General features: G+C 43.2%; 1 protein-coding gene across 3 annotated transcripts in view; it reads left to right on the forward strand.

Annotated features, from left to right (window-relative positions):
• Dgkh (diacylglycerol kinase eta) overlaps window positions 1–21,579 on the forward strand; it is a 171,402-nt gene that overhangs the window by 103,081 nt on the left and 46,742 nt on the right. For all 3 annotated transcript variants that reach the window (XM_057785776.1, XM_057785777.1, XM_057785775.1), the window contains exons 7-15: window positions 1,262–1,368; window positions 1,974–2,099; window positions 5,601–5,703; window positions 6,829–6,988; window positions 8,664–8,772; window positions 8,894–9,033; window positions 13,343–13,427; window positions 16,787–16,872; window positions 20,089–20,188. In XM_057785776.1, the coding sequence (XP_057641759.1) occupies window positions 1,262–1,368; window positions 1,974–2,099; window positions 5,601–5,703; window positions 6,829–6,988; window positions 8,664–8,772; window positions 8,894–9,033; window positions 13,343–13,427; window positions 16,787–16,872; window positions 20,089–20,188 (1,016 nt within the window). The remainder of the gene's footprint in view (window positions 1–1,261; window positions 1,369–1,973; window positions 2,100–5,600; window positions 5,704–6,828; window positions 6,989–8,663; window positions 8,773–8,893; window positions 9,034–13,342; window positions 13,428–16,786; window positions 16,873–20,088; window positions 20,189–21,579) is intronic.

The following is a 21,579-nucleotide window of genomic DNA, read 5'->3' on the forward strand; positions in this document are numbered from 1 at the left end:
ATTGGGTTTAAGACATGCAAAACAAAAGTCAGACAGGCAGAGACAGCACTACAAAAAATTAATATACTACTTTTCATAATTTCCTAATTTAATTGAGGATTTTAAGTATAGTCCCAGGGAGAAATTACCCTTCACAGTTATTTAAATAGTATCTGAAGAAAGCAAGTTTAAATGGCAATTTTAAGAAATCAATAATATCAAATATATAAATATGGATATTTGTCTTAACTACTGTTTAATATTTAGGAGGACCCAGCATGGTAAAGACTACATATTGGAATAAAAGTCATTGTTTCCTACAGTACTTGTGGAGCTTTGTGGTTTGAGACAGTGAGTGACATTACTGGCCAGGGCATGGGCTGTTTTCCAGCCCTCTCTGAAGAAATTCAGTTGCCACCTAACAACATAGAGGTGCAGAAGAGTCACTTGCGTTTCTTGGTGACCATAGCAACAGTCTGGTTTGCCATTACTTGTTATGCAGGCTGTGAGTCTCAAGGTCTACTTTATTATAAAGTGTGGTTTTTATTTTAAATGAACTGCTCCATTTTTAATGGCAAGATTTTGAAGTAAGGAAGGAACGTTTTAATTTTTACCATCTTCTATGTCCTTGCACGGAACTCACGATATACTAGACCAGCCGTGCAGCATCTGCCATCCACCTGCCTCTAGCTCCCCAGTGCTGGCATCAGAGGCGCACGCCGCAGGCCCAGCTCCAGTTTACTGCCCTGCCATCTTGGTGACTGATTCCCCAGCTGCCTGACTGCTTTCTTAATGTGCTTGAACTTTAAAACCCACTTCTGGATTATCTTTACCTTATGACAGTTTCAAACTGCTCGTATAAATAAACAACAATGCAAAGGTCAGAAATATATACACCTCCATGAATTTCCTCAAACACATCCAAACAGGGCAGTCTACACCTAGACTGGGAGGTGATGGTTTCCAAGTGCTCTGGTGACCGTGTTATTTTCAGTGTGTGTGCAAGTCTTTGTTTTTCTCTTCTGAAGAGCCAGGTCTCTGTGTTTATTTAATTTCTCTTCTTAGCAACAATCTATTATATTACATTTTAACGGCTTCATAAATACAAAGACATCACATTTTAAGATTTCAGTTACTGCTCCTGGAGCTTGAAACTCACTTTCCTCCTGCCTCCTTTTGCCCCACCCCCACCCCCTAAAAATTTCATCCTGTAACTTCCTTCCCTTGACAACCGTTGACGTTTTATGGGTTTTTATTTGTTTGTTTGTTTGGTTTTTTTTAGTGTGTAAGTTCAAGGCTCACAAAAGATGTGCGGTGAGAGCCACTAATAACTGCAAATGGACCACGCTGGCCTCCATCGGGAAGGACATCATCGAGGACGAGGACGGTGTAAGCTGCTGTGACTCCCTGCCCCCGCCCCCGCCCTCTCACGCCCTGCTCTTGTGGACCACAATGACAGAGAGTTAAGTGGGAATGTGGACTCTTTGTGTTAGATCGCGAGTGTTAGTTGATTATGAGTTTTGATTTTTGATTGATTACTTTAGAGCATTCCCCAGTTCTCTGTAGGGGAGTTTGTTCTGAGTAAGACTGGCGAGCTCTTCTCGCCTGGGCTGCTGTTAAAGACCTTTGTCTGACTCAGGGGCCTTCAAGGCTTAGCTGGGATGTTCATTTGGCAGGTTCTGGGCTTCCTCTCAATAGTCCCCACTTCTGAGCTGGACTCCATTGTATCTTTTCTGCGAACCCTATAGAGATCGCTGTCTCCTAGACCTTGCATGCCCTTCCCCTCAGCTAGATTCCTACTGCATCTCAAGACAAAGACTGAGCCTTTGTCTTCCCTTTGTATACCTTTAGGACTCAGGCTTGATAGGATGTCCACAAATGTGGGTCAGATGAGTGAGGGACTCTGAGCACAAGCAGGATCAAGTCCCATCTTCTACAGCATGAGGATGGTGTCCTCAGGCGTCGCTCTGATCACCCTTTCTTCCTGTCTGTAGGTCGCCATGCCTCACCAATGGCTTGAAGGCAACTTGCCTGTGAGTGCCAAGTGTGCAGTCTGTGACAAAACCTGCGGCAGCGTCCTCCGCCTGCAAGATTGGAAATGCCTTTGGTGTAAGACCATGGTAAGGGTGCAGCATTATTCTGTGCTTTTAAGTGAGCATCTCTCCCTAACTTGGTCTTCCATGTGGGCCAGAGGCAGAGCAGACCCTGGTTATGCACACTCCCCTCTGTGACATAATGGTACCTGTTTATGTTTTTAAACTGTATTCCCTCTAATGTGAGCGTGCGTGTGTGTGTGTGTGTGTGTGTGTGTGTATGTGTATGTATGTGTGTGTGTGTTTCTCATTTCTGCCCTGGTCTTTTTCAAATGGTCCATTTATAGTAGTTGCTTGTGTTCAGATATTTCATATGTCACAGGATCCCCTTCTCACAGCTTAGTGTTTTTCTGTATTGATTTCATCACATTGTAATTTATTACTTTCAATCCCCTCCCCCACAAACTACATGGTGCCTCCAGAAAGCCCTGCTCCAAGGTGCTACCAAGTTACCGCTGATATCCCCAATGGAATTTTGCTGCAGCCCCATGTCTGTCCTCTGACACGATACCAAACTCAGTAGGCTGTGCATTGGTGCGATTGGAATTATACGAATGTTATATAAATAAATATTTTTTAAAGTTTGCATGCGAACCAAGGGATTGATTCTCATCTCGTGTCTCGTTTCTGTCAGATGTTCTGATTGAATGATAACTGTCAGTGTCGGGAAGCGGCCATGCAGACAGTGCTGGGGCAGGCGGCTGTGTGGACTCCTGCTTAATGCACTCTCTGCTGTCCTGCCACAGCGGTGACTGCCTTCTCCGGGGGTAGATTTGTTTGCTGGTATTTTGGGTCTTGCAGTCTTTTTAATATTGGTGTTTTGAATTTGGAAGTTAACACCCCCCCCACACACACACACATTTAAAATGTGGAAAACCCAGAGCTTTTGTTAAATGTGAGGCAGATCAGCGGACAGGGCAGAGGGTGGGAGGCTGGTGACTTGGTTGTGTAGTTAATGGGACTGGCTCTCAAGCAGAGCAAATCCTGCAGTGTTTTAGTCAGGTCTGATAGGGGACCTGTGCCTCCTTACAGCTTTTAAATCAAATGTGCCTCTCTCTGTCCTGGTGCTGTGGTATCATTCTGTCTTATAAACCGTATGCGTGTTGCTGTTTATTTTACTTTGGTCTCTGGTAGGTTTCCGTTGCTGTGATAAAGACACCATGACCAAAATGAAGGTGGGGCACAGAGGGTTTATTTGGCTTAAGGTCCTATCACAGCTCATCACTGATGGAAGCCAGGGCAGGAACTTACGAAGGGAACCTGGAAGTGGAACTGAAGCCGATTCCACAGAGGAGGGCTGCTTCCTGGCTTGCTCCCCATGGCTTGCTCAGCCTGTTTTCTTACACAGCTCAGGACCACCAGGTGGGCCCTCCCACCTCAATCATCACTCACAAAGATGCCCCACAGGCTTGCCTATGGGCCAGTCTTACAAAGGTGGTTCCCTCTTCCAAGATGCCCCAAGCATGTGTCAGGATTATAAAAAAGCTGTGTTCACAAGCATAGCATTATAGCATGTAGACTGTCACAGCTGTCTTTACCATCTCAGTACACCCCGACCCCTAAAGCCCTGTCCTCGCCTTAGAGGACCGTCACACACAAACAACATTTTTTAAATACGTTGTTTTCATTTTGTGTGTGTGAGTGTTTTGCCTGCGTGTACGTCTGTGCCCTGGGTGTGAGCCTGGTGCCCATGGAGGCCAAAAGATGGCTCCAGATCCCCTGAAAGCTGAGTTACGGAAGGGCGTAAGTCACCTTGTCTGTGCTGCTGGGAACTCGGCCGCTCTCCGTTTCTCCACTTCCGGGCACAAACAACATTTTAAATCATCCTTTCAGCTACTGTTACCTTTGGTAGCTTACGACTCCTCTCGTTTCCTGCTCTCTACCGCCGAGTATCTGCTGTTTCTCTCGTCTGGGGTTAGCTGTTCACTTCTAACTTGGAGAGAAGAGCGCATCATCTCTGTGAGATGAAATATTGGAGAGGCTTTGTGTACGTTGTCTTCCTCTGCAGTGTACATGTGTTTACTTTCCTTTGCTCAGTAATTTCAGCAGTACCTCAGTCTGAACTAATGAATCTGTACTTAAGAGGAAATTCTGCCTTAAAAAGCCCTATAGAATTCATCGCTGTTACAGGGAATGTGTGGCAGCATTCTGGAATGTCTTTCTCCCCCTTTTATTCCCTGGCAAACTTAACTCTCCTGCCCTATCCTGTACTAGTTACACATACTAGTCTCTGTTACCATACCCCTGTGACAGAGCTTTTGGTCTCAATGTTTTTGTTGTTTCCTTCCTCCCTCCCTCCCTCCCTCCCTCCCTCCCTCCCTCCCTCCCTCCCTCCCTCCCTCCCTCCCTCCCTCTCTCTTTCTCTCTCTCTTTCTTTCTCTCTTTTTTTTTTAAACTCTTTATTCCTTTGCTCTTTTGAAGGGTCCACCACTCAGCTCCCAGATAAATACATGGAGACTCATTCTTCCTTATAAATGCCTGGTGTTATCTTGGCATATTTCTAACCAACTTTTCATAAATTATCCTGTTTATGTTTTACCTCTGGGCTTTTACCTTTTTTGTTTCTCTATATCTTTTCTTTCCTTCTTACTCCTTGGTTTGCTGTATGGCTGTGTGACTATCTCCTGAAGTCTTTCTCTATCTTCTCTTCCCAGAGTTCTCCTGTTTATCCCCTTTCTGCCTGCCAGCTCCTCCTGTCCTTCCTCCTGGCTTGCTGTTGACCGTTTAGTTCTTCATTGGACCATCAGGTGTTTCAGACAGGCAAAGCATCACAGCTTCACAGAGTTAAACAAATATAACATAAAAGAATGCAGCACATCTCTGCATGGTTAAACAAATGCTCCACAGCATAAATAAATCAATGTTACACATCTTAAGCGAATATTCCACAACTTCTCAGTTCCCTACACCACCATTGATTGGCGTGCTTGCTCTTTTGCCTTTAGATGGTAATACTGTACTGGAGGATACCCGGTGCTTCCTACCCACTGCCATCTAGTTGAAAAGGGCCCAAAAGGAAAAAAAAAAACAAAACAAAAACAAAACCGAGAACCCCACCAAAGCCTGAAGTCCTACCACCCTGGTGCTCCAACAAGGAATTTAAAGACTAGAGCCTGTGCCCTTCAGCCCTGCTCTTCTCAGGCAGCGCTGTGATGGATTCTCCTACACTCTTCATTTTAAAACTCTCTAGCCAGGCGATGGTGGTGCACACCTTTAATCCCAGCACTCTTTCTTTCCGTCCCCTGTATATCCCCCTCATCTCTTCCTTCTTCCCTTCACTAGGTATTCACTGAATACATATTACTTTTTGGACAGCCACAGGAGTAGACTCCTCAGATGGTCTCAAGTGTGCAGTGCTAGCCTGTTTCTCGGAAGGGCATGTGCCTGTAGCGGCTTGCTAATCACTGAACCTTTTGTGACTGCATTGATCCTGACTGAGCAGGGCTGTGGATCTCGTTTATAACTTAACAGAAATGCATTGGTTTACTGTTGTTTTTGATTCTTGAAGGTCTCTTTGTTGGTTGTTAGGTCCACACCGCCTGCAAAGATTTGTACCATCCCGTCTGTCCCCTCGGCCAGTGTAAAGTATCTGTCATCCCTCCGATTGCACTAAACAGCACAGATTCTGATGGTACGTAGCAGCCGTGTAAGTACGTGTATTTCTGGCACAGTAGTGTTGACTTCATTTCCTATGATAAATAAACTGTAATTTGCTATTCTGGTCAGTTTTTAGAAATGCAGGAAGGTATATTTGGTTGTTTAACTAATTAATTAATTTTTGTGATGCTGGGTATGAAACCGGGCTCTTGAAGAGCTAGGCATGTGTCCAGCCCCTCAGCTCCAGCCCCGGCCCAGACGAGTATCTTCGAATGAAGGTTGTAGTGTGGCCACTAACACATTAGCCAGATCACCACACATAAGACTTTTAGGTTTTTGTTTTTGCATCCCAGTGGATGAAGGAAGATTGTTTATTATTAGTACTAAAATATTAATCTACGTGTGTTCTCTCATTATAATCGAAGCTGCCCGTTAGCATAGGCTACTATTAACATTGGCTCTCCTGTAATTTCCTTGAAGGACTTTGTAGTCCTCTGAATGCATTGCTTTGTCCAGAGTCTGACAAGGCCTAACCGTCAGTGCTGAGGAAACTTCCTAACATCACTAGCTCTGGACTAGAGCGTTCATTACTTCCTTTTCTGCAAGCCGCTTTACAGATATCTTCTGCAGTGTATTGCTTCAGCCTCTGCTTCATGCACAGACTTTTGATACGTTTGCAAGTATGGAGGTAAAGCTTAGAGGTTGGCCTCTTGAATACTCCCACCCTGGATATATCTTCTGTTTACTATACGTTTGAAAGTATTTTCTCAGACCTCTGCCAAGAACAGTTGGGATATTAGAAAATACCAAGCAGGAACATGGATTATTTGACAACAGCTAGGAACCCATAGCCTAGATTTGTTTTTCTTACAAATAATTAGTAAGGTTGGTGGTCTGTTTCAAATATTTTGTGATTGAGGCATTTATTGTCTTTGATGTGATTTTTTCCCCCACTAACTACAGAGCATATTCTAAAATGTGAGTTTTATATTGTTGGATAAATAGTAGCCTTAGCCCCCTTGGGGGATTAGATTATAATGTGCCGGCAATCAGGAAGGTTCCTTATTTTTGCCCTTTTCTCTTCCTTTTTCTAAGTGTCTGTTAATAATTTAAGAGGGAAAGATGTACGTACTAATCGTGTCCTGGGTCTGTTTTTCAGGTTTCTGTCGAGCGACCTTTTCGTTCTGTGTCAGCCCTCTCTTGGTGTTCGTCAACTCTAAGAGTGGAGATAACCAGGGAGTAAAGTTCCTTCGTCGCTTTAAGCAGCTGCTCAACCCCGCTCAGGTGTTTGACTTAATGAACGGAGGGCCTCACTTAGGGTAATTCACTAATGATAAATCTTACTTGGGTAAAGTATGGCCTGAGCATGAGCTGCGTCCGATCCTTCTCCACATGAAAATTTCTATTTTCAAACCGGCCGGTGGTGGCGCACGCCTTTAATCCCAGCACTTGGGAGGCAGAGGCAGGCGGATCTCTGAGCTCAAGGCCAGCCTGGTCTGTAGAGAGAGTTTCAGGACAGCCACGGCTTCATGGAGAAACCCTGTCTCAAAACAAAACAAACAAATGAAAACCCCAGAAGATTACAGTTTCACTGGCCATCTCTCTGTTACCCTCACTATTTCTTCATTGAGCTTTGTCAAGTTTTGTTTTCGTGTTGTTCTTTTTGCCTGGTGTAGGTCATTGACCCTACAGATGTAGCTATCCCAGGCAAGTCCTCATCATTAAGTGACATCTTTAGCTTAAAGTTCTAATTATTTGTTTTTGTGTTTGTTTGTTTGTTTTTGTTGTTTTTGAGACAGAACTATGAGGCCCTGGCTGACCTGGGGCTGTATGTAGACTAGACTGGCCTCACAGGGAATGACCTGTCTGTCCCTCCTCAACTCTGTGATTAAAGATGTGTTCCCTAAATCATATTTAACGCAACCGTTCTGATGTTACTAAAATTTCTTCTGTCTGTTTACAAATTTGTTACCAAACTTCCAAATTCTAAAATGTGTATAAAAATATTGCAAGCGTGTATCTTGCATCAGACAAATACGTCGCTTTAGGGAAGATAAACTTGTGTAGATGTAAAAGTGGAAGCTGATATCGGAGAATCACCTTTGTGGAAACTAGTGTTGATTCATATCAATACTCACGGTCAGTGACATAACCAAAGGGGGCTGTCTGGCACCTCAGGGGAGTACCTGAAGGATCTCGGGCTGACATCAGATACGTGGTAAGGGACTTTAGCTGACTGTCCTTTGAGTTTTCTGTGGTGTTGTATAAGTTAACGTCCCAAAACAAATACAAACTACCTGGCATTTTCGTTGGAGGGAATATGCCTTGGGATACGTCAACCCCCTTTCTGCATAAAATTTTCTGTGGAGGTGATACTGTGTCTTCTCATAAAGGGGTCTTTTACTCTCTAAACCTTTGAGCTTCTCTCCTTGTGAGGCTGTTGCACAGGACCCGAGGTTCTCTCCTTGTGAGGCTATTGCATAGGACCTGAGGTTCTGTCCTTGTGAGGCTGTTGCACAGGACCTGAGGTTTTCCAAGGGACAGAGTTGACACGAAGGGGGATGGAAACGAAAGGAAGGGCTGAGACCGAGAGAGTGGAGGATACTGGGAGCCTGCATTGGTGAGGGCTACAGATATCCTTAGTTACGGCCTCAGTGTCCCTCACAGCCCTGAGATGTTCCTCCCTTGTTTGTAATTCCTCAGGGAATGACAGGACCTGAAATGCCACTTCCCCGGCACTTTGCCTTCATTCCCTTTCTCTGCTTCACTTTTGCTCTTTTGTTTTTTTCTTTCCCCTCCTAATTTATCTCTGTTTCTGCTTATAATTCCTTTTTAGAATTCATTTCTTGAGTTAACTATTGCACTCAAGTTAGCTGTTATGTTTCTATATTTCTTATATTTAAATGAATGTGGATAATAGAGAATGTCAAGTGGGCAGTAGTTGGAGAAAGGGTTTTTATGTACTTACACTAAAAACAGACATTTCACTTTCAGCTTAAGGTTATTTCAGAAGTTTGACAACTTCCGGATTCTTGTCTGTGGAGGAGATGGAAGTGTAGGCTGGGTTTTGTCAGAGATCGATAAACTGAACTTGAACAAACAGGTAAGAGTTCTCCGGGGTGCTTGAGACGAGGGGTGGGAGTCTTGCTGTGTAGCTTAAGCCGGCCTTGAACCCCAGCCCCGTTTCCCGTCTCTCAAAGTGTCATGTTTACCTTCTTTTGCAGTGCCAGCTTGGGGTCCTGCCTTTGGGGACAGGCAATGACCTTGCTCGAGTTCTTGGCTGGGGTGGTTCCTATGATGATGACACCCAACTTCCTCAGATACTAGAGAAGCTGGAAAGAGCCAGTACCAAAATGTTGGACAGGTATACTTTCAATTTCACTAACTCTCAAGTCTGAAAGTCCAAATTTCCAGGTCTTGTTTCTTGATCACTGAGATCCTGAATCAAACCTATACAAAGTAGACACTCAGTGAAAGATGCTTTTGAGTGAATGCCCCCCCAAAAACACCCCTGAAAAATGGTTCCGGTGAATTCATTATTTTAAATGCAAATATTACGGAGTCACTAATCTTTGTTTTGGTGTGGTTTGGGGATAGGATCTTGCTCCATAGCTCAGCCTGATCTCAAACTTGATATCTTCTGTCTCATCATCCCTGAGTACTAGGATTATAGAAGTGTACCACCATGCCCAGGGATTCCTGCCCAGGCTGGGGATACAGCTCTTGCCCTGGGAGGGAGCAGGGTTGAGCAAAGGGAGGAAGAGAGGATTTGGAACAGGTGAAGATGAAGGAGTTGTCACTGTATTTACATTGTCCTTGACCCCCTCCCCTTCCCTCTTATCCTCCTTTCCCCCACTCTGAGCAGTAATATTTAAAACAGAAATCACAGTGTTTGTCGCCTGATTTCTGTGGTGAAGGCATTTAGAATTTGGGTTTAGGGAACAATAAGATTCAGTAAGCTGTAATTACCCCACCCCCAAGAGCTCAAGACAAATACGAAAATATCATTACAGACTTGAGCTCGCATGAATCAGAACAACTTTGATAGGATTAGCCATCTGTGGAACTCTTCCTGAAAACAAAATCGCATCAGGGAGTCACCAGTCAAAAAGATGCAATTATCCCAGGATGAGCGATAACCTCAGCACAGCAACCCTGTCTGTCAGACCGTGTAATGCTTGCCGGTGCTGTAATCTGGATTCCATTGCTCACAACATCCTGGAAACTAGAGCTGGGCAGTAGGACCTTAGCCTATGTTTATCCAAAATCACGTGAAGGTGACACTCAGTTGAGCCATGATGATTTATAATCTGGGCTGGGGCTCAATTCAGTATGAAGGTTCCAAAGGAAGGAAGGAGAGGAAGGAGGGAGGGAGGAAGGGAAGGAGGAAAAATGAAAAGGGGTGGGGCTGGGGAAGGGGCTCAGTGGCTCAAGCGCTTTGGTTCCCCAGAACCCGTTCAAAGCCCAGTGAAGTGGCACACGTGTGATCCCAGCGCTCCCATTGACGTCACGGGAGAAGGACAGGAGCGACCTCAGAAGCTGCCAGGGTAGCCAGCCTGGCGTACACTGCTGCGGACAGGGGACCTGATTTCCCACCAGGTGGGAAATGAGGACCAACGAACAGAGTTGTTCCCAGATCGCCACACACAGGCTCTGACACGTGCCTGCTTGAGCTCACACCCGTGAACACGCACATGCATGCACTCACACCTCATATATACACACAGAGAAACAGAAAGGGGGCATAACAGTGTGGCGATGGTCAGTTAAGTCGCTCAGGTGTTGTGGTGACTTTGTGAGATTTGTGTACATCAAAACAGCAGTTGTGTGTCATAAATACATAGTATTTGGTAGTTTTTAACCTGAATAAAACTGAGGGGAAAGAAGGTTTTGAATGAAATAAAATCAGCTTGAGAGAGAGCGCGCACCCAAAAGAAATTCCTAAATGGTCCAACGCTTTGCTTACTGAACAATTCAGAGTACCTGCTAAAGATTTTTTTTTTTAAATATTTAATTGTGTGCATGTTCCTGCATTTGCCAATTGAGAGTGTGGAGATCTTTCCAGAATTGGTTTTCTCCTTGAGCTGTGTGGATCTCGTGGCTCTAATTCGTGGCTGTCTTAGCGCCAGCATCTTTACTCACTGAGCCACCGGACCAGCCGCAGCACAGAGGATTTTAAATGCTTCTCCTATGAGACAGATTGAAAGGGCAGTCCTGATGGGGCCTAGGAAACGGGCTCTAGAAATTCACTCCCCCAAGTGGTTGGCCGAGAAATAGCACCCCTGTGGCTAAAGTCCTTGATATCCCCTGGCATGCCTAAACCAGTAGAACAAAGGTGAGGAGCTTAGAATCGTTTCGTTTTCTTTGTGACTTTACTGTTTTTTTTAAAACAAGTGATCCTAGCCCCATAGAAAAGGGATGAAAAAATGAATTTAATATTCTGTGTTATTTAGGCTTTTCGTTAATATTTATTTGGTCTTTGGAGCTGTACTGTGACTTGGTTTACAAAAGCATCATTGTGACTGTTGTACACTGACTTCTGGAGACAGTGGGAGTAGGAACAGCTTGTTTGCCTGGCGGCGTTCTGTTGCACTCATTTCATGCTGCCTTCTCTACAGTTCCAAGTGAGCTCATATTGCCATCCCTATTCTTGACCTGGTCAGAGTCACATAGCCAGTAAGCAGTCGGGCTGGTCGTTAACAGACTCCAGGCTCAGGTTCCCAGTCAAGTTCAGTCTCTCCCTCACAGTGCGCGCGGGTGCCGCAGAAGCCCAGAACATCTTGTCGCCAGGGCTGGTGCTCACCTCGGATCCACTCTTCTCTTGCTGCCACTTCTCCCTCTTCCCCAGGAGTTTCCTATCTATCCAGCCGGGAGATGCAGCTTGGAAGGTTGTGGTTTTGGGGCAGAATCCTCTCCTGCTTCTTGTCTTTTGACCAGAGAAGTAGTTCAGCTTCAAATAGTTCATTTTTGTAGTTTCTGATTGCAGTTTTCTTTTACTTATTTGTAGAGATAACCGATACTTGTGTGATTTCTAGTTTCTGTGCAAACACATGAGCTTCATTTGGAAGCCTGTTCACTGTTGTGGAATCCGCCTTTTACTTTGAGATTATATATATATATATTTATAACTTGTAATTTTTGTGTGTGTGTTATTTGCCTGCACATACAGAGCCCTGAGGTTGATACCGGAAGTCATCCTTGCTTGTTTTTCCATTTAAACCCAGAGCTGGCTGAGATGGCTTCTCTTGCTAGCCAGCTCTTGTCTTCTTAGGTTGGAGCTGGCGTGTATGTGGGCTCTGAGGATCCAAAGTCTAGCCTTGTGCTGGAGTCCTGGAGCCAGTTCTCCAGCCCCTGTTTATGTCTTCATGTCGAGAGTTGAACGGTAGCCACAAGTAACGTTTTAGTTCACATAGTCTAAGTAACACACACCTATTGGGGAAGTTTCTGGAAATTGGGGTTTTTATGAGAAGACTTATTCGCATTAGTCTGAACCATACTCTGGGATCTATTAGTGTATGAGACGCGAGTTTTGGAATTTTCTGCAGCTTCTATCATTGGCTGTGCATGCTCTTTATAAAATTCTTGTGTTGTGATACTGCTTTTATAATGCTTTGTATCTATAAAATTCCTTGTCTCTCATCTTGTTAGACTGTAATAATGTCCTAACCCCATTATTTCCCCCAAATTAGAATTGTTTTAGATATTAATCTGGAGTTATCCCGTTGATGGCTTTTCCTAATGATCTAATTTTTTTGAATTATTACTTAGTGAGACTTAGTAATAGCTTACTAATAACTGAAATATGTTTTTTTAAATTAAGTATTATTTCTATAACTAATTTCTTTCCATCTCATGTTTATATTATCTTTTCTTGAATTAAGGAGTGTTTACCTCATTTTCATCTCTTTCTCTTTCCCTCTTTCCTTCTCTCTCCCTCTCCCCTCCCCCACTCTCACACATACACTCACTCCCTCAATCATACCCTTTTGCCAGGAGCAGTTGCTAAATATGAAATAGTTTATTTTAGTAGGTAATATGCATTCATTAAATCTAAGACATTATTTTAGACCTTTGGGTTTTGGCTCATTAATAACATAATTTAGTTAGTACTTTACAATGAACCTTATTTAGAAAGTAGAAGAGAAAGGGAAAAGCCAGAATGCATTGCATCAAGAGCAGTAAGTTGGTGCTGGAGAGATGGCTCATCTGTTGAGAACACCGGCTGCTCTTCCAGAGGACCTGGGTTCGATTCCCTGCACCCACGTGGCAGCTCACAACTGTCTGTAATTCCAGTTCCAGGGCTTCTGACACCCCTATGCAGACATACTTGTAGGTAAAACACCAATGAACACAAAATAGAAATAATTTTTTTTAAGGGTAGTAAGTCATGGGATGACCAGCTTTTCCTGCTGTGAGCTGGTGTTGGAATGTTTGGATGCTGCTAACTGGAGAAATCAGGTAAATCCAGTGTTTATGGGATTATCACTGCTTTGTTTCTGTCCCATCCTTGGTTTAAGACAGAATAAAACTGTAGGCCACAAATGTGTGTGTGTGTGTGTAGTGTGTGTGTGTGTGTGTGGTGTGTTTGTGTGGTGTGTGTGTGTGTGTGTGGACATGAAAATAGTTCATTAAGATTTAAAGAGATTTCAGAGCAAAGGGTTTTCTCTCTTCAGGTGGAGTATAATGACGTACGAACTCAAATTGCCAGCGAAGACGTCTCTGCTTCCTGAACCCACAGAAGCATCGGAAGAATTTTTTGTAAGACTAATCCTTTGTCTACTGACCATTTGAAATGGGGTATCCTGGAGACAGGGGAAATGGCAGTGGTGGCATGCTTGTTTCATGGTGTCCCTGACTGCCTCCAGCCTTCTCTCCCAGAGTAAAGAATCCTGAGGATCCAGGTTAGAACCTTTCTGTGACCATGAACCCTAAGTGGCTGACCTTCGTGGTCCTCACTGTAACATGGGCCACAGTGCTGTGAGGATTTAATGATGCAGATGTGTAAAGCACTGGGCATGCCAGGTCCCATCCTCACGACTCAGGACGCTAGCAGCCTCTGGTGAGCGTTCACTTGTCGTCTGCATCGGTCATGAGCACCTGCTTGATAGGCAGCTGTTAGTGCAGCTCCAGAAAACCTGTCCCACCCACGTGCCACCCACGTTCCCACCCATGTCACAGTACTCCCGGCTGGAAGGCCATGCACTGTCTCTTCAGTTTGCCTGCTATTTGAGCGGATAGTAGACCCATGTTAACCCACTGATTCTGAGCAAGCCGAGGAAGAAGTGCTGCTCACTTCCTTCTATCCCTGTCACAGACGACCAGTGTCTAAAATTTTCAGATAGGTTTAGACCTCGGAGCAATGGAAATCCAAAATGATCTGGCCTTCCAGGAGATTACCTCTGACTCATTAAGACTTTGATCTACAACAGCATGTTTTTCCCTCTTGGAAAATTCACGTCTCTAGAGCTAAAATCTTTGTTTTGCCTTTGAGAAAATTATTATCTTGTCAAAACTAAGGCAAAGCATGGCAAATAGAAACCCGGGGCATTCCTGAGAGAGACTGGATGTATTTTTCAGACATGAAAGTACTAAAAATGTTCTAAACCATGAAAAAGTGGTATTCATATGGAATGTTAAACAGAAATGGAGTACAACCAGGTCACCTAGAGGTACTCACTGTTGAGGTTAATATATCGACTGTTTAATTTCCAGCAAAACTTGCAACTATAATATTATTCTCTCTGACTGTACCTATCACGACTGTTTCTCTAGAAGCCAGTTTTCTCAGTAGCCCTTTTCATAAATGCTAATTTTTTTCCAAAATGAGGAAAAGAAGTCATGACCCTGCTAAGTGACATTGTAATAGATTAGAATGTGGCATCTATAAATTTTGTTCTTGATCCTAAAGATTATTTTTTTTCTCAGAAAGTTATATTTTTGTCTTTGAGTATCTTTAATAAAAAATAAATATAAGCTTCAAGTAGCGTTAATCAAACCATAATAATTAATAAATTAATTAATGCATTTTCTCATAGCATTACTGGCCATGTAACATATTATCTACTCTGTTGTGAAGAGAATAAGTTGATCATTGAAGAATATTGCCCTATTTTGCATTTTTTTAAAAAATGTGTTTCCACTGTTCTGATCTTTAACGATATCAATTCTTGTATTTAAATCAGGTGATTAGAGGGCTGGGGCAATATTATGTAACTTGGGAGACCTGTGGCATGAAATTGCTTTTCTGGGTGTGGCCTGCATTTGAAGGAGGTGAGGTAGAAACTGCAAATTAGCTACCAATGGATGGACTTGACTATAAATTAAAATGAAATTTTTTTGAGACAATGCTAATCAGAGTGGCATTATGGAGGAAAATGTTTACTGAAACTTCAGTTATTTCTGAGCAAATGGGCAAAAAAGAGTGAGATATGTGAGGGCGAGGGACCATTGGGGACCAGCTTGAATGGGGCTACCATTTCTCTTGGAAAATTCTGGTTTATGACATGGATGCACTTGACGAAAATGTTTGGCAGAAACCTCTGTGCATGAGGCTGTTTAGATAGCATGCGCATTTTTACATATCAGGAAGATGTGCTCTTTCAATACGATGTTAAGGTTTGAGTTCAGTAGAAAAGGAAGTACAGGGCAAGGGAATGTAGTGTGTTTCAGGAGAAGTAGGATTTTATGGCTGCTTACCGGATTGTGTGGCTCCACAATTGAGTTTTTAAAAACCTTTTTTTACTGAAGTGTTATGCATAGGCAGAAAAGCGTGCATATCTTAGATGTATAGCTTGGAACACTGTCACAAATTAGGTAAGCCATATGTAACTGACACCCAGATCCCAAGACACCATTTCTGTGCCTTGATAAGCCCCTCTCCTGCCCTTGTAAAACCCCCGAGCCCCATATTTCTCATGAATGACCACTGTCCTGACCACAGCTTACACTAATTCTGCATGGTTTATGAAAATGGAGACATAGAATATAAAATGGAAATCGTTTTGTGTGCTTTTTGCTTTGGCTCCTTCTACGCAGTGTTTGTCAGATTCATCTGTACTGTGGCACCCTTGTGCCCCTTTCCCTTCCGTGTCCTGCAGTATTTCCATGGGACACACACGTTTCAGTGTCCCGTGTCCTGGAGTATTTCCATGGGACACACATTTCAGTGCCCTGTGTCCGGTAGTATTTCCATGGGACACACACGTTTCAGTGTCCCGTGTCCTGCAGTATTTCCGTGGGACACACGTTTCAGTGTCCCGTGTCCTGGAGTATTTCCATGGACACACACATTTCAGTGCCCTGTGTCCGGTAGTATTTCCATGGGACACACACGTTTCAGTGTCCCGTATCCTGGAGTATTTCCATGGGACACACACATTATGTTCACACCCCGCGGACATCTCATCTAGTTCCTGTCGTTTGGTGCCCACACATCTGTTTCCCTGGGTGTCTACGTAGGACTTGAGTTTCTTGGTCCTCTACAGTTAGGCTGTCTTCAGTGTCCAGCACCTTCCTAAGACCTATCGGTTTTTATGTAGGAGAGTTTTTTATCGCCTGCCGGCTGCGCCGGTTGTCAGGCTCCCACTTGCTGCTCTTTGCCTTTTAGCTCTTCAGTGTGTGTTTTCAGTTTGTATTCTCCAGGTTCTCAAAGAAACTGAATGTCAAACACTGGGTTTCTAGGTCTTTGTCTATATTTTATATGCACTAGTCTGGCTTTTACTGTATTCATTTTAAGTAATACTTCTTATAGTCAGGATATATTTTTATATAATTCATTTATATATAATTTTCAAAAAATTAATGGATCTTCTAAAAATGTAAAGAACTCCAGAACCTGAAAATAGGAGTCAGGGGAAGTTTTCTTTTGTATAATGGCTGCCCCTCGACACAAACTTTGCATAATGACCTCCCCAACATACACACTTTTTGTACAATGATTCCCCCACTTTCCATGGCAGCCTACGCCCCTCGCCCACACTTTCCATGGCAGACCACGCCCCTCGCCCACACTTTCCATGGCAGTCTTGTACGGTACGAACAGCACATCTCTGAAGCAGTCATAACTGGGTTGTCAAGATGCCAGCAGCAGTCATATAGTATAGGGTTTTCTTTTCTAGATGACGATTTATGAAGACTCGGTTGCCAATCACCTTTCGAAAATCCTCAATTCTGACGAACACGCAGTGGTCATATCGTCTGCCAAGTGAGTTGTGGGGCTGACGTGAAGAAAATACAGTTCCATGAGAACTTGAAAGGGAAGGGTGTTTCCTGGCTGTGACGCCATCTCTGGTAGTTTTCCTTAGTAATTTATGTGAAGTAGCTTAAAGGAGTAAATACGATAATTTGAACTTGATTTTCTCGTTACATTAAGCATCTTCATGGAATCTCTTCAGAGGCAGTATATTTTGCTGCTTCTTTTGAAGGGTTTTTTTTCAGGAAAGTATAAAAAGTATTTAGAGTTTAAATGTCTAGTTGGAAAGTATCAATGATTAATTATAACATGGAAATCCTATCTCATTATATTTATTAGTTCCCACACACACATTTGTATTTATTCAGCAACTGCTTATTGCATCACTAAAAGGAAAATAACGAGATTCTTCAAAATGACATTTCTCAGTATATTTAAATCACATAATTATATTTTAGTTTAAAGTTATCAGATTTTAGTTAAGTTAATTCCATACATGGAGCCAAAGCTTCATAATGTCGTTATCCCAAATGTGGAATTTCAAATTTACTTCTGAAATATCCAGTACTCGTATCATGAAAAGGTCATCTGGGGGAAGGGATGGGGCCAGCTGAAATCCTCAGCTCACAGGTGATGGAATGCATTTTAAGATCCTGCTCAGTGAATATATTACTATTATACAGGAAGTGAAGGGAAAAGATGGGGCAAAGGGACAGAAGACAGTAGGAAATTGAGAAGGAAAATGCAAATTTTGGTTGATTACATACTTAATTAGTAATGAAGAAGAAACATCATGAGTCACTACGAACAAGTTTCCTCCTGACAGGAGTGCGAATGCAGGAACAACTGCTTCTGCGGACGTATCCCCAGGGAACAGGACCCAGCACGGACAGGCTTCAGGCAGTGGACCACTGTGGTTGACGCAGAGAGAGACGGGTAGCACACTGGGCAGAGCTGCCGGCTGTTTTGTGATTGTTTAGTGAATTGTGTTACTTCCAGAAATGGAGACATTTTCAGATTGCTCAGGCCTCAACACACTTGTGCCTCTCTCATCCTGGATTCAGCCCACCTATTACTTCACTGGCCCCAGTAGACATTTGACTTTGTCAGCCTTGCTCTGTGATCAGATGTGTGTCTGTAGAAAGCCTAAAGGGACACTGCCTGGAACTCACTGTATTCTGGGCAGTCTGCGAAGCTAGACTCCTCCTGCATCAAGTGGATAAGATTGTAGACCTGCACACCTGGCCCACCTTACTTAGGTTTCACTATAGAGACTCTAAACTCTAGATCGGTTCGTTCCTCCAGAATCTAAACAGCCCTGATTCCTTTTGTAGTATGGAACCACAGGAGAACAAGGCAGAATGTTTCTTCTGACTCGTCCCACAGTTTCAGTACCAGCCACTCTTCTAACTTTCACACCAGTGCATCGGCCCTCTAGACCCAAGGTATAGAGGATCAGGCTTTTCCTTCAGTCTCTTGTACGAGAAATGTCATGGTACCCTGGCATCATGTTTCAAGAATTTCTATAAAAGCATATTATAGATTAACAAAGACTAATAGTTTTATGTGGAGTGCATCGACGAGCCTCTAATAAATGGTAAGCTACACTCTCTTAATTCCCTTAAAAATTTGAATTTAACTCCAAAACCACAGAGAAACCCTGTCTCGAAAAACCAAAAAAAAAAAAAAAAAAAAAAAAAATTGAATTTAAGGGGCTGGAGCGACAGCTCAACATTTCAGAGTCTGTTGCTCTTGCAGAGGACTCTAGTTTTGCTCCCAGCTCCCACACCACAGTTCAAAATCACCTACAACTCCAGTCCTGGGGGTCTGACACCTTCTCTACTCCTTGGTCACCGCATAGATGTTATACATGTACATACATACATGCAAGCACACACAATCATAATTTTTTTTAATCTTAAAGACAGAGAACAGAAACTGGAATTTGAAATATCAGCCAATGTCAAGAGAATCTAACATTGTAACTCAGTAGTTAGATGGTTGCGTAACATGTGTGAGGCCTGGGTTCTATTCCTGACATCAGGAAGCAGGTCAAAGGATAGATGGCTAGCAACAAATAAAACAAAAATTGTTAGCAATAATACGCCTAGATGACCAGTTCAAAGGCTTGGAGTATATGTGGATGCATGCACATGTACCTTGTGCCTGTTTTGATTTGCATTGTTTGATTTTTGTAATCAAACTGCCATTATTACTTACCAGAGAAAGTTGTAAGCTTAATAGAAAAAAAACCTACTGGAACATTTTTATCTTTTTCCTTAAATTCTTTAATTTCTATCAATGATAGAAATGCTTCACAGTCAAGATGTTTCTATCAGTGTACACATGTTGCCAAAACCAATCTATACCTATACCTTTTGCTGGCCTTTTTTTTTTTTTTTTTGGTTTTTCGAGACAGGGTTTCTCTGTGGTTTTGGAGCCTGTCCTGGAACTAGCTCTTGTAGACCAGGCTGGTCTCGAACTCACAGAGATCCGCCTGCCTCTGCCTCCCGAGTGCTGGGATTAAAGGCGTGCGCCACCACCGCCCGGCTTTTTTTTTTTTTTTAAACGCAGCTTTTTTGAGTGGTGGATATGTTATGCACTTTTTTTTTCTTTTAGATGATTTCTTTTGCAAAGATACCAAATGTAATTAAAAGAAACAAACAAGTCAACTGTATATTGCTGACACTAATGAGATCTCAATTGGATTAGGCTTATGTATTATTGTATTGGTTATCTTAAGGGGGGAAAATGGATGTGTTTACAGAGAACATAACTCAATTCGAGTGTCTGGTTGGTAACAATACACAAGCTCGTTCCTCTTCAGGAGCAGTGTGCTACCAAGATGTTCACTTGCTGACTAGTAGGTCCAGTAGATCTTGTAGACAGTGGAGAACTTGTGTCTGTCTGTTCTACACGAAGAAAAGTACCTAAGCTGTGGAAGATACTGCATTATTCTTAGGGAATCTGAAAGTATTATTTGTAAGGCTTATTTGAGCATGAACAGTTCACTGCAGTGTTACTATAAGTGTTGATAGTGAGGCTTATTCGTGTATCCGTTTTCACTTAGAAAGCCCTAAATGTGTCTGAGCTATATTAACACAGATGGGAGTGTGGTCTTGTGTAAAAATGATCCTGGGTGTTTTGAGTTTGCCTCTTATAGCTTATTTACAAATGTTTGTACATGAGAGCACACTGACTGAACTGTGCGATTTCTCTTCCTCAAAGGGTCCTCTGTGAAACCGTGAGGGACTTCGTTGCCAAAGTGGAGAAGGCACAGGACAAAACACTGGAAAATACAGTAGTAGCCGAGGCCGTGGCCAGTAAAGTAAGGGGAACAGATGACGGGCATGGAAGTTGTTGGTTGACACCATGAGCATTGCGCTGTGCCTTTAAAGACTGCCTCGGTGTGCTCTTGCCAAAGTAGCTAAAGAGAAAAAGTGATTTTTATTAATTAGATACGAGAATTTACAAAAACACCTTCTGGTTTATGGCTATCCTTTAAAATGCATAAAAGCTGCATTGCTGGAGAGGATTCAGCAAACCATATTTTATGATTCACATCCCTTTCACAGGGATTGACATGGTAGAGAGACGCACTGTCAACCTGACAGGGGAAGATGCTGTGGGACCAGTGGTCCCGTTGGGTCAGGCCTGGCTCTCCATGTCAGATAAGATTTGGTGGTCCAGAGTCCTCCGTCCTCTCCATGCCAGTCCTTGTCTCCCAAAGTTCTGTTTCTTCCGTGACTTTTTCGTGCCTTTACAGACTTCTTCCCCCTATGTGAACTTTCTGCTGCTAAAAACAGCACACCTACTTTACAGGCCAGCGTCTTTACGGCTCAGGTTCACGAGAGGGCCTTTTTACATGAAGTTTGCATGGTTTTGGCTTGGGAATGGGTTGAGTGGAAGAAAAAGAAAGTGAAAATAAACTTTTTTTTTCTTTAAATTTTTATTTAGTCTTTGAAAATGTTATACCCATATGCACTGTATCTTGATCATATCCACCCTCACTCCCCTCAGGCCCCGCATCCCCACCACCTCTCCTCTCCGACTTCCTGTCCTCCTTTCATTATTAGCTTTTTAACCCACAGGACCAGGTTAGTGCTGCTCCTGTGGACATGGGGTGAGGTCATCCTCTGGGGCCTGGGGCAGTCCATCCATGGCCACAGTCCTAAGGACAACTGACTCTCCCCACCAAGGAGTCTCCAGCTGCCCATAGTGCGCTAGCCCTGGGGTGGGATATTTAACTGTTGTTTTTGTGTACGTGACCACAGCTGCTGAGTTCATGTGTGTAACAGCCATGTCATGTCTAGAAGCCACATCACTCCTCCCTATCGTCCAGCTTTTACATTCTTTCTTCCCACTTCTTCTGCCATGTTCCCCAAATCTTGGGGCTTGGAGTGGGGTTGATGTAGCTGTCCCACCCACAGCTGATCATCCACAGTCCCAATGTAGATGTTAGGATTCTTTTTTTTTTTAAAAAAAATGTTTATTTATGTAAACACACACACATATGTCTGTGTATATATATTTGCATGTATGCCTGCACACCAGAAGAGGGTACCGGATCCCATTAGGGTTGTGAGCCACTGTGAGGTTGCTGAGAATTGAACTCAGGACCTCTGAGAGAGCAACCAGTGCTCTTTAACCACTGAACCACCTATCCAGCTTGATGTTGTGATTCTTTACACAAGACTCTAAGGATGCTACCAAAGTGCT

Source organism: Chionomys nivalis, chromosome 12 (assembly GCF_950005125.1).
Source record: "Chionomys nivalis chromosome 12, mChiNiv1.1, whole genome shotgun sequence".
Lineage (NCBI taxonomy): Eukaryota > Metazoa > Chordata > Mammalia > Rodentia > Cricetidae > Chionomys > Chionomys nivalis.